The 13,262-nt window shown below is 37.3% G+C and overlaps 1 protein-coding gene across 2 annotated transcripts in view; it reads left to right on the forward strand.

Annotated features, from left to right (window-relative positions):
* SP3 (Sp3 transcription factor) overlaps window positions 1-13,262 on the forward strand; it is a 35,563-nt gene that overhangs the window by 19,179 nt on the left and 3,122 nt on the right. For both annotated transcript variants that reach the window (XM_030486318.2, XM_030486320.1), the window contains 2 exons: window positions 5,402-5,594; window positions 12,391-12,587. In XM_030486318.2, coding sequence (XP_030342178.1) covers window positions 5,402-5,594; window positions 12,391-12,587 — 390 coding nt within the window. The remainder of the gene's footprint in view (window positions 1-5,401; window positions 5,595-12,390; window positions 12,588-13,262) is intronic.

A 13,262-nucleotide genomic window follows, 5' to 3' on the forward strand; every position in this document is an offset into this window, starting at 1 on the left:
AAGCATGATAACTCTTCTTCCCCCTTTCTAGTTATCCTCTCTTAGATTTTCAGCTATGGGGAAAAAAGTTAAAACTAAAGGCATAACTGTCCATAAGAATCTAAAATCTTGTGTATCTGTAGATAACACGTCTCGAAGAACTGCAGTTACTGTAGGGTAAGTAACTGTTCTTTGATGCGTTATACATGTTGTGGTAGCATTGGCTTAAATTCTTCTGTGATGCAAATTTTTAAATAATTAACTTAGACTAATGCATAGGATCACTTGGAAATACAGTATGTGGCATTTCTTGCAAGAAAAAAATCTGTAACCCTATTTTTAATCCCTTTGGTGGTATTGCTTAAATATTCAACACTGTGAGGTCCTGTTCTTAGACCTATACACAGCAGTTGTTTTCTTCAGAAACTTAAAATCTGATTTAGAACTGTTGAAATTAAATGCCAGTCTTCTGAATTGAGGTTCACAGGTATTTCAAGATGACATTCTGTAGTGTATCTTCTGTTGCCATGTAATTTATTACATAATGAAAATGCCTAAATTTACACTTAAAAGTTTTAGGGGGCAAATCAGAGTAGAAATCATTAACTTTGAGTTTCATGTCTGAAAGACTCACACAGCTGGCCAACTAATAGGGAGGGTTTAATTTATATAGTTTAGTTTAGGAGGTTTTATTTAGATGGGAATGAACAAGGACAGTGTCCAAGAAATTTGAACATCTTTATTATAGTGTCCTGACATACAGAGATTAAGGCAAGGTGAGTCAAGATACTGAGGGAATGTGGGTTGCACCGTAGAGAAAACTGAAAACAAAATTACCAAGAGAAGATGGAAAGGGGATGGGAGTTCATATCTGTTTTCTTGGGAGGGGTGGCAAGAGAGGCATCTATTTAGAAAAATAAATGAATAGGCATGACTGATTACAAGACGTTGAAACTGTAGTCAGCCAATTTGTGATGCCGTGAGGAAATAGGTGTGAAGGTATGTGGAGTGCTGTTGCAGATCTGTTTTCAGTTGAAAGACTATATTTCTGCTTTGCAGATCAGGAACCTGTAAAGCTTAGCTGAGTGAAAAGGCAGGATGGCTTTCAACATCTAGGAAAACAGCTAAACTAGAAGCCTGCAGTTTCGAGAGAGAGGTAACACTCGGAGTGCCTTTACATGACATTCTGCAGAGGCAGACACATAAAAAGCCAAAGTGGTGGCATAGTCCTCAAAGGAAGTGTTTTTGCACAGTATCCTCCTCCATTCTCAGTTTACCCCTATTTCTGTGGCTGTTGGGTAAGCTAGTTACTTTTCTCATAGATGAAGAAAACAGCATTTTCTTAAAGTTCTAGTTGAAACAGACCCAAGAACGTGAAGCTTTACTGTTGCATTTATCTTGTGTGATCAAGTAGGTAAATGACTGGGTGTGTCAGTGGGCAGCAGTAATTCTCTTGACACCAGAAATGTACTCAAGAACAGTTTAAACTCCATTTACACCTGCATAGTTTCATCCTGTCAGTTTAATTATTATTCTCTGAAGCACTTTGAACAAATCTCTTAGTTACTGTTTTTATTTGCCAAATACACTTAAATTTTCTTCATATTGTAGCCATTTCTAGGCTTTCTGTGCCTATGAAATACTACCTTTGGAACAAAGTTGTACACAAAAATCCCAATATCCATCCTTTAGAGGAAAGTAAAACCTAAAACAAATCTAGCTCACTAGATACTAAGAAGAATTTGAACAGAATATATGATTTTCATAATCTGTAGGCATTTTGGAACAGTATGTTTGTCAAAATTTCCCCTTCATACTTAACTAGTACTAAGTTTTGAACTTAATTAAGAAGGGCATATAGAAATTTGAAAGCATGAAAATAAAATAGTAAAGAAAATGTAACCTTCATTTAGCCTGTGTTTAGTTGGTAGAAAACAAAAGTTGCCTCAAATTTGCTGGTGTTTGTATCAACTTGTCATGGCTTTAGGGATTATATAATTTTTATTTCTTTTTTAGGCCAAATTTTTTGCAGAGTGTGTGTAAAACCTAGTATTCTGTCAGCTGAGATGGAATTAGAATGGAGCACATCCAGAGGAACGCCGAGGGAGAAATGCAGAGTTGGTGCCATCTATATGAATTTGCATAATCTCCAGTTCCATTACATTGGAGATGACTCTTAACTTTTGCTTTTCTCCATGGTTTGTCCCTTCTACTCCTTCATTTTCTTACTGTTCTCAAAGTTACAGCGGCATCCCCCAAAATAGGCAATCACATTCACTACGGGTTTTGATACAGTCCACTCTCTGCTGTACTACATCCTGGGGAGTTTATATAAGCACTTCATCTCTTGATACTTCTTTTAATTTTGTTCTATTTAAAGTATAATCTACATAATTAAGTATTAAAAAGTCCTGTCTGTAAATTGCCAGTTCACATTTGTACTTTGTGTGCCTGGAGTAGAAGATGGTCCTTCTGAGGAATACCTAAAGCAATAGCTACACTTTCTGCCTTATTAGGATAACCAGGAAACAGCACAAAATTACAAACACAGTACTTTGATTTCATTTTGGTTTTGCATTTTTTAAAATAGTACTGTAAACTATCATATGTCTATGCAAATTGTTATTTTCTCCAGTATCTTCAACTCTCAGGGGTTTTACGTGTCCCTCTTTTTTTTTTTTTTTTTTTTTTTTTGTTCAAATAATTTTCTCATTTATTCCTCCACCATTATAAAACTATTATGAGCCTTTGTGCTGCTGCAGTAATGGTGGTGTTTGGAAGTAACTGGAAATAGAGATATTGATTAAAAAAAGTGGAAGGAAGTCATGATGAAAGTTTGCGAAGTGGAACAAACGTTGCGTGAGTTGAAGGGAGAAGTTCCTAGGTACTGGCGTGCAGTAGTAGATGTTCTGGAGGTGTTTCTATTGTTAGGTGTATCTGTTATTAGAGTGTGACTTGGGTGTGCCGGTGTAACAGGAGAAGTCATATGTGATGTGGAATGCTTGACTTCAGTAGTGGAGTTGGTTCTTGGGAACACAGATCCGTACTTTAATTTGATCCATTCATCTTTGCTGGGACACGCTGATATCTCTTGTACTATGTGTGTGCAGTGCTAACTGGATTCAGCTATGGACATTACAAACTCATTATATGCCCATGTCTAATGTTAGTAAATTCATAATGAAATTATCTTCTTAATTCAGTGTTTTATTAACATTACTTTAATTCGTATTTTAAATAAACCCAGAATTTATGCAGTGTATGTTTTGTGGAACACTTGATTCGTAAAAGAACTTCGAGTATGGTGCGTAATGTATCTCAGTCCTTAAGAGCTACTTTGGAGGCTTGAACTGGCCTGTGCTGGTAGCCTTGCTACTTTGCTGCATTTGAATTCCTGTTATGTACCCTGTTGAATAAGAGTAAATCAGGATTTTGCCTTTTTCTAAACTTACTGTATGTGAGTGTATTAGTATGCTTAATAGTGTCAAATTTGAAAGGTTAATTCTATAACTCATTGTATGTTATATAGTGTTTTAATCTTGGCTTATGTAAAATAAATTTAATACATAATGTGTATAGTCAAATTGTTACAGATAATATTATTTTGTAGGTGAGTGTCAGAAGATAATTTAATTTGGTAGGAAAGATAGTTTGGTGTCTGGAAGTAACCACAGGTTTTCTAGGTCTTCACATGGAAGATAATTGTTAAGTTGCTGTGTGAAATTGTGAACTTCTTATGCTAACAGTGAAGCTCAGTGTGCAGGTGACTTTGGACAGGCTTACCACAGTAGTTCTGCTGGACATTGCTATATGTGCAGAGAGTCAGCAAAAGTGAGTGTGGCAGCTCTTGGATTCTCACAGCTCAGAGCCTGTCATATTAATGCAAATAATTTGCTAGCATTGATTTTTGTAGCCAAACCAGATAAATATTCTAGACTTCCCTGTTTCTAACATGGAATTCTCTTCCCAATGCAGTGACTTCCTAGAGAATTATTTTAACTTTAGTTACATCAGTGATGTAGTTTACAGCACAGTCCTGCAAATGGTTATACATGTGCAAGTAAAAGGAAGGCAGACTGTGGTGTTGAGAGTGACTGGACTGGGACTTTATTAACAACAAGCAAATTTTTTGTGTGTAGCTATACCCCTTGTGTCTGATGAATGCTGGAGATGATTAGGAAGGTAGACCAGGTAGCTATTACTCTTTACATGTTTTATCATTAATTTCTTTCCTGATCTCTAATGGGACAGGATGGTGTTCATGATCTGACACAGCAGTTTTTCTTAAGTTTTCTTCATGCAATTTGTCTTCATTATACAGATGATGGTTTATGCACAGACTCGCAGAAAGAATTTAGAGTGGCTACAGCCCTCAGTTAAGGTTTTGGTGTTACAGTGGGATTTGAGTTAAGGATAAAAATCTACATGGTAACTGAGTTTGTTCTGCAGAGAAAGCAGCCTCTTAAAGACACACAGCTACTCTGCTGAATCAAAGAAGGGGCTGGGGTTCAGCTTTCTGAAATGATATATAGAAACTGTCTTTTAAAATCCTATTAAAATGTACATCTGTTAAAATAGTTGTTTTGCAGCATGCTATGATGCTGTAATTAGTTCTTGGATTAGCTTGAATGACTACTCTGTGGGGACAGGGTACACATACTTGCAAATGTCCATGCATCTGCAACCCCTTAAGAGGGTTTTTTGCATCCATGAAACTGCAAAGACATATTTTAACTACTAGCTCATCAAAATGTTGAAGTACATTGTGTGTTGCTCACCTCTCTCTAATGCTGAATAACATTATTTCCTAAATGTTTTCTTCTCTATGTGTGGTGGAAAAGGCATCAATTTGAGGTGAGAAGGGGAAAATGGAACAAAAGCATAAATTTTTTTTTTTTTTTTCTGTGTTAGGTCAAAACCTTTTATTTAATTGATTTCTCCTATCACTGTGCAGACGGAAAACTTCTGAAAAAGAAAAGCTCTTTCTACTACAACACCCAATCCACAGATTGAGAAATCCTGTGGAAATATAAATGGATTATGTGAAACTCAGGATTATTTGAAACATGCATTTACTTTTTTTTTTTTTTCCCAACCTTTGTCCAACTTCTTTTCTTCAGGTTCTTCCCAAGTTTCAAGCAAGCAATATCCTCCTGGTGACAGCATTCCCTACCAAGAACAGTTCAAACTTAAACTTTAATAATTCATTATAGCTTGTCTTCAACTTTGAAATGTATAGTAAGATAAACTTCTTAAATACGTTACAGGTTACAAGGGCACAGGAGCAACGTCAGTATGCACTAAAGGATGCTGACTTTTGACTGACATAGTGCTCTCAACAGTAAAAAAGATTTGATCGTTATGGTTTCCTTCTCTCTATTTAATGGGCTACTTATGGATCTGTGTTTGTTCTTTTCCTCAGATATTAGGATTAAAGAAGAGGAGCCAGATCCAGAAGAGTGGCAGCTCAGTGGTGATTCTACACTGAATACCAATGATCTAACACATTTGAGAGTACAGGTGGTAGATGAGGAAGGGGACCAACCACATCAAGAGGCAAAAAGATTGCGACGGGTAGCTTGCACATGTCCCAACTGCAAAGAAGGTGGTGGAAGGTACGTAATGTTCACTGTCGTATAATACATGTAATGATGAAAACAAATAATCAGTGAGGAAAAAAGGAGCCTTAGTTAACAGCAATTGTCTGCAGAGAAAGAAAACTAAAGGATTATGTAAAAGAGCTTATGCAATAAAGGACTGACACCTTTATTTCTGAGTTTGCAGATGGATGAACAGATTATTCCATCTTCTCTGAGTTACTCCATTGAGATTAATTAGAAAAAAGCTGGAGTTAGATGCCACCTAGTACAAGTGAGAAGGAACAGAACATTGCCCTAAATAATATGAAAATGAAATATTTTGGAATATGCACATCCGTGATTGGCTTCCTATCATATGTCAAGGACTTGATTAAATCCTGTGTTCCCGCATTTCCTCACTGATTGAGCATTTTTTCCACAGTTTGATTGCTTTGAGAGTGTTATAAAAATACAGTTATCCTGGTTTTCTTATTCATTGGTTTCTGAAGAAAAACAAGGTTTGTGTAATAACTCTAAATACCAAATTTTGCACTGGCTGATTGTTTTCAGTCAGTGGAGTTAGTGGAGGGTCAGTGGCTAACAGAGGTACTAAGTTCCAATTCGTATAAAACTTCAGGGCCACATAAGAAGACATGTTTTATTATTCTGTGTCTTAAGAAAGTATTCTCCAGCTTTTTGTTGTTGTTATAAAGATTTTATTCTATTCCAAAACACTTTGTTTTAAACATTTTGATTATGTATATAAGAGAGGAGGTGGGGATAATAGGCTGCCTTTTACAAGTGAAAATATTTAGGTGTGTTTCTTGATATGATTGACAGGGGCTTCTTTCCAGTACACTAAAATTTGTCATTTTGAGAGTAGTTTATTCCCTAAAACGGAAATCTTTATTTGTATGAGAACTATAGTGCAAATTACGGAGTTCTCTTTGAAGAACCTGTCAGTGTCCTATGGCTTTAAGAGTTCTAATAGTACTGAATATGTCTTTTTGGCAAAACTCTTGTGAGTTTCTGCTGTATATCCTAGATACCCTCCTCGCAAGTATGGAGAGGTAATATCTTTAGGCAGCTATGCAGAGTAAATATTAAGTGTTCGAGACAAAACACTTTTAAACATTTACATCACGAAGCTAGTGGTAGTATCTGCAGTTAAGGTTATACAGCATCTTTGTCTATCAATTTCCTCTTCGTAAATCCTCATATATAGTTCACTGAAACCTAGCACAGACATTTCTAAGTTCGTGGTGAACCTTGGCTCTGCTATGAAGATCTGCCCAAAGTGTACCCTGGGTTGAGATTTGCTTCAGTCTGCGAGAACTCTGAAAATGTTATTTGCACTGGCCATCCTCTTAGAAAACAGAGATTTCACATGTTCCATCTTCCTCATGCTCTATTCCAAACTATAGTGTCTTTAATCTAGAGACATCTGTACTTTAAAATCGTCTTCCTCCTAACTGGAGTTGCTGTAACACCAAGTTTTAAAGAAAAAGCCCAAGAGAGAATCTTTTTGAGATGATAAAGTCTGAAGAAGGGTTTAGTCTGACTGAAATTCAGATGTAGGAATTTGGGAAGGATTTGAGATAAGAGCTAGAACAGAGTTTAGATAGGTGGGAAACTTAAATCCACTGTAAAGGAAGGACTGAACACATCAAATGTACAAAGTAAGTAGGAAAAGTAGGACAGGAAGTTAGGATGTGAGAAGAATTAGAACTGGAATAGAAACAGGATAATGAAGGAGACAGTGGTGGGAAACAAAAAAAGAGTGAAAGTGTCTACAGTTGCTAGAGCAACTTTCCCACCAGAATGTAGAATTCCTTCAGAGTCTAGCAAAAAAGAGTAAGCCCATTTGGAGAAGTATTTTCCTTCTCATTCTGATATATGTTGATCACATTCCATAGCTGCTACAGTTATTTGTATCTCCAGTGCTGTATTTCTGAGTTTTTTGATTTGTCTTTCAAATCTGCTGATGACTCGCAGAGTTCTGGATAATAGGACATTTGCTTTTATGAATTTCTTCAGATAGCAGTCACAATTCTTAAAATGGTGCAAAGGTTGCAAAGTCGAAAACTTGGAAGTTGGCAAATGCCAAAGTTAAGATATCGTGGGCAATTTTAATCCCTTGTGCATATACATTATAATTTGGTTTCTAATCACATGACTGCATACTATTTTTTTCATATGACCCCCACTGCCATTCAGTGGATGGGATGGATGATGCACAGGGAGTGAATCAGGGCTGCGTAGCAATTGGCACCTGCTTCACTAATTGCAGAAACTGGAAGGCATTTAGGAAATGAGATATGGGACTGCAGCAACAGGGCTCTGAAGTTTTTGAGGTGTTTGTCTATCCACCCCACCTTTTTCTCAAAAGTTCTGAGTTCATTCTTGTAAATAAGTGGATTGAGCTGAATTGCAAACATCTACAGTACTCTTCAGAAAATATGCTTCTGCTATCTTGAACTTGACGCCTCACACTGGTGGCTGCTTGACAGTTTTGGCCTTAATCTTTTTCTGTCTCAGATTTGGATGTACGAAATGATTGTACTAGTTCAAGTTCACTACATAGGAGTGTTGCAAGATGATAAATTCATTAGTGTTTGTGAATTGCTTAGGCACTGAGTCTTGTGAGTGCCTGTGATGAGATAAAAAAACCTCAGGGGAGCTTGAATAATTCTGTATTTAAGATAGTACTTAAATAATACTTAACTAGTAAGACAAGAAAATTGCATTAAATCAGTAAGAAAAAGATGCATAGCATTTCACTCAGTGAATACTATCCCTCCTGTGCACTGAATGGGGTAGGAAAAGGTAGTGCATGACTTTGCATATTCAGACTTCATCATAATTTCATCTTTTGCGTAACCTTAGTTTTGGTATTTCTTGTCTTTTTTGTTTTCTGGATGGCAAGGGGAGTTGAGGACAGTTCCTTCTGGTTTTTGATGTTGGCTTTTCTTGGGTGTTTTTTGATTCTCGATATGGAATTAGACTACATTGAAGTCTTCAAAGAATTTCAATTTGTACCAGTCCTCTGAAGCAGGAAGTGGCTGTTATCTTTACCTTACTTGGCAAGGGGGAAGATAGGAAAGGAAGAGGATGATGTATTAGATACATAAATTAAAACATTGTAGCCTCCAGCTTATATTGTAAATGGGCGATAAGCAAGTGGAGAAAGAGAGATATATGTACCTCAAACAATGACTCTCATCCCAAACAGACTGTGTTAAGCTTCTAGTTAGAGTGTCTAAAGTTACGTGGAAAGTTCAGCCTCCCCTCAGTTACATCTGCAGTTACATTGAGATGTAACTACTACTGTCTGGATCTGTAGAGAAACAGTGCTTCTCAGTACCACTTCAGGTATGCAACTCTAAAATACGCATTCTTAAAATAACTCATAGGTCTGTGTTTTAACCTTGGAATACTTCATGTTCCTTCTGGATGTACTGCTGGACTGAAAGTCCAGTTTCTCAGTGAAAGAAGCTGTCTCCTGCTGAAACCATTGCATTCTGAATGGTTACTGAGAAACATGATTTCTGATCTTTATAAAGCTAAAATGTACTATGAAAATACTTAAATATTAATTGATTTGAAGATTCTAGTCAAGGAGTAGGCCTGAGTCGTATCGTTTTACTCAGTGATGATGGTTATTGGCCAGCGCAGCAAGAAAGGCCTCTTAGCATGATGTGTCGGGGCATAGTGCCAGACTGTCACAGCTGCAAAGCATCCAGATAGAATTTGGCTCATATCCAGTCAGTTTAGAGCACACATGAAACAAACATGCAGATGCCTACATGAAGCTATATAGATTAAATACACTTAGTTACTCATTCACAGTAGTCTTGTGGGTTTCATTCTGTGGATCTTTAACTTTCCCTTTACTTCGAACTTAGAAGTCCGCTAAGGAATTCTGTCACCAGTTAGGTGAAGTGCTTAGATCTACATATGCTACGCTTCCTATGCACAGTAAGCTGACAACGAGTTGAACCTTGGTTTCCTTCAGTCTAGACTAAAGGTGCAATTAAACAACTACAAGTGATTGACTTAAGAACCTTAAAATTATTTTAGGGGAATTTTGATGTGATTTCATGTCATTAGTCATGTCATTTATGTACTGTATAATGCAAGGTTACAAAATATTTGTACTGATTATTGTGGAGGGGAAGGCTAATATATTTGGAGAAGATGTGAGGATGAAACACCAAATACAAAAAAATATGTACAGAAATAGATTCTCAAATGCAGAAATACATTTTGTTATAAAGCTGAGCACTCCTTAGGGTTACATGGAGTTGGACAGGCAATTAAGGACACAGAACAGCAGGATCCTCTGGAGAATTCTTTCCGTTACCAAGACTGTATAATGGAGAAAGACCATGGGTGTTCCTTTGCCTTGCACTGCAGTTGCTGAATGTCTTGAGCCACCAAACAAGAGGACCTGAACTGAATCATTAAGGTGAACGTAGAGCCTGAGAACTGTGGAAACAGTTGTAGTAGGACAAAAGGAGTAATACAGAAAATTACTTCCTTGGAGTCCCAGGAGCTGGGAGTTTTGGGCTTGTAGATGAATGCCACGGGAACTGTTACAGGTACAGTGTTTTGTGTGGTGGCCCAGGCATATGCAGAGGCTGAGAAATGAGAAAAGAAAGGGGGAAATCTAAAGACTCTTTGCTAAGTGCCTGAGTTTGTCTGAATGTTCGAAACTTACGAATATTGAGCTTTTGTGTAGGTGGCATAGTACAAAGTTAAATGCGTGACATTACAGTTAATTTTATTTTCTAACCTTGGCTTGAAGGAAGGCTGTGGAAGAGTGTGAATCTGACAGTTTAGGTGTAGCAAAGGTTAACCAATAATGGGTGTTTCAGCTCAGGTAGGTGATGTAAAAAGGGCAGTTGTTTGTCCTGTTCCAAAGAAGTGATCTTTTGGGATGTTTGAAAGGGAAAATTAAGTCCAAAGTATTCTTGCCAAGACTAATAATGATGGAAGAGCTTAACATACCAGGTCAGATGTCAGAGAATTTTTTGCATGAGATTTAGAAACAAGCTGGATAAAACAGGCCCAGGTGAACTGTCTGTGAGGCTAAGGATTGAGGGGTGGCAATAAAATAAAATAGATAAAAAACCCAAACCAAAACAGATAGATAAGCAGAATCTCTTCTGTCACCTTATCTATAGGCTCATATGAGTCTACTGCTACCACAGCAGGCTCAAAAGCCTTCTGGACTCTCTACTTCTACTGCCATTGAACCTGTTCTGAAATCAAAACCTACACTGTCATGGCAAATAATTAGTATGTAAAAGTGATAGTTTTTTCTTCTAAGACAAACTGACTAAAGAAGCACTATGAAGATCACTCTATATTGAGACTTCTTAGAAACATTTTCTAGGACTTAATTGGATTTTATCTCCTTTTCTGGACTGTCTGTAATGTTTTAGGTTCACATGTGCTTAGGTTGGAATTCCCTTTAGATGCTGTGACTTTTTAGAGTGAATTAATTTCTGTGCCTATTCAGAGATGCTTGTTCCAAGTGCTAGCTCCTTAAAAGTGTATGTGCATTTTAAACTGAACCCTCATTATATGTAAACCAGAATTGGTCTGAATACAGGGATGTGAATCTAGGTCTAATAGTTGCTTGGCAAATCTTTCAGCACTGGATGGTTAAGAAGTTGAACACTCAATTTAAGGAAAAAAATTGCCCTGGGGAGGCAATGGAAAATTGTATAATCAGCCATGGAGGATGAAGTGCCCAAGACTGTGATTTCAGAATCCACTTAAGCTGTTCTAAGTTAACATTGTTGACGAATATGATAGCCTGATCTTTGGCTGCATTTTCCAATCTCCTCCCTTGTGCCAGCATTTACCATTCATATAGCTGCGCTGTCAGACAGATCTGTTCCCTGGGGTACTACTTTCATCAGCAGCAAACACTTAAATGGGCTAAAATCCTTCATGGTGTCCTGCACTGGCCTGACTGGGCTCTTTCTCTGGGTCTTCAGAGGCTCTTATCTGTGTTTTTGTTTTTAAAAATAAAAAATCTCAACCAACCAATCAACCAAAAATACCAAACCAACCAAACAAGAAAACTGCCAACACAAAACAAAATGTTAGGCTTTTGTGTTAGGTGCTTCCCCTGAATCAATCACGTACCGTTTCAGTGAGACAGCATCTGAAAACAAGCATCGAGCTTGGTGGGCTGGATTATACTGTGAGTGGCCTGTTCATTTGGATAGATTTTTTTTTTTTTTTTCCCCCTGAAATACCAAGGAATTAATTTAAGTTTTAGAAAGATCAGTTGGTTTACTGCCACTCCTTTTAATGGCAATACTCAGGTTAGTACGCTTGTCCTCCAACCTCAAGCTGCTTCTCAGGTTTCCTCAAGATGCCAAAAATCCCATCTGTTCTCTTCCCAGTTGCCAAAATCTCCAGTTTCCGTTTTGGCAATTACAATCATTTGTGTTTTTCTTTGCCAGAACTGTCTTTGGTACGGTAAAAACTGAAACTGAGGAAATTTAAAATACGGGCTCTTCAGCATCAAAGTGGTACAAACTGCTGTAACGACTCTATTTCCAACTTCATGTATGCTTCATTACACTTCTATCATTTACGTTTCATATGCTGATGAATTTGTAGTTTGTTGCAGAATCGGGATAGAATTATAGAATTTAGTTCCAGCTTCTTATGGAGTGTACTGGACTCTGCTTGTATTTGAAATAAAAACGAGAAGCTGCTCAGGTTTGTTTGCAGATCTGTTGGTGTATGTTACCTCACTTATATGTATGTCCATTATTTAGGAATTATTTATCTATTTATTTATTTGCAGAGGCTCCAATTTGGGAAAAAAGAAGCAACATATTTGTCACATACCAGGGTGTGGTAAAGTATATGGGAAAACCTCACATTTGAGAGCTCATCTCCGCTGGCATTCTGGAGAGCGTCCATTTGTTTGTACTTGGATGTTCTGTGGCAAAAGGTTCACTCGCAGCGATGAGCTTCAGCGGCACCGAAGAACGCACACAGGTTGTCAGTCTTTCTTTCTGGTGTATTTAACTAAAGACGTGTCATGGAGGGGGCTTGGGTAAATAGCTTTTAAGGGGAGAACAGATCTTTGTATTGGGTTGATTTTAATGTTTTGTGACTTTTCTAAAATCAGGTAATATTTAGAGCTGTGTACACGCTTTGGTGTCATTGGTAGGTCTGAGGAGGAAAACCAGCTACCTTTATTTGATTCAGAACTGACGTTTAAGCTAATATTTAATATAGCTTAATCAGAATACTTTGATTCAGGTTCAGCAATGTGTTTCATTTGTTTGAACCATATTGAACTGTTGTTCCAGCTTAAAACTTCAATAGTTTTCTCTCTTTTTAGAAAAGAAAAATAAAAACAGTGGACTAGACGTTGAAGAGATTAGATGCTATTCACAAAATTAAGGGAGAGAATGTGGTGGTGCATCATTCTGCATCTTCTAGTTTCATGGTTAGACCCCCCATTAGGGACTCCAGGTTCACATTTCTTTTGTCTAACACAAAGAAAAGAAATTAGTCTAGATTTACCATCTTTTCCAGGAGCAGTTTGTTTCAAATCTGTTGTCTGGATTGCCTATTTTCCTACAAACTGAACCCATAATTACATTCTACAGGATGCTTACCTTTTAAAATTGGACAATTCGAAAAACCCAGTGACAATAGATAAAT

This window comes from Strigops habroptila, chromosome 5 (genome assembly GCF_004027225.2).
Source record: "Strigops habroptila isolate Jane chromosome 5, bStrHab1.2.pri, whole genome shotgun sequence".
Taxonomy (NCBI): Eukaryota; Metazoa; Chordata; class Aves; order Psittaciformes; family Psittacidae; genus Strigops; species Strigops habroptila.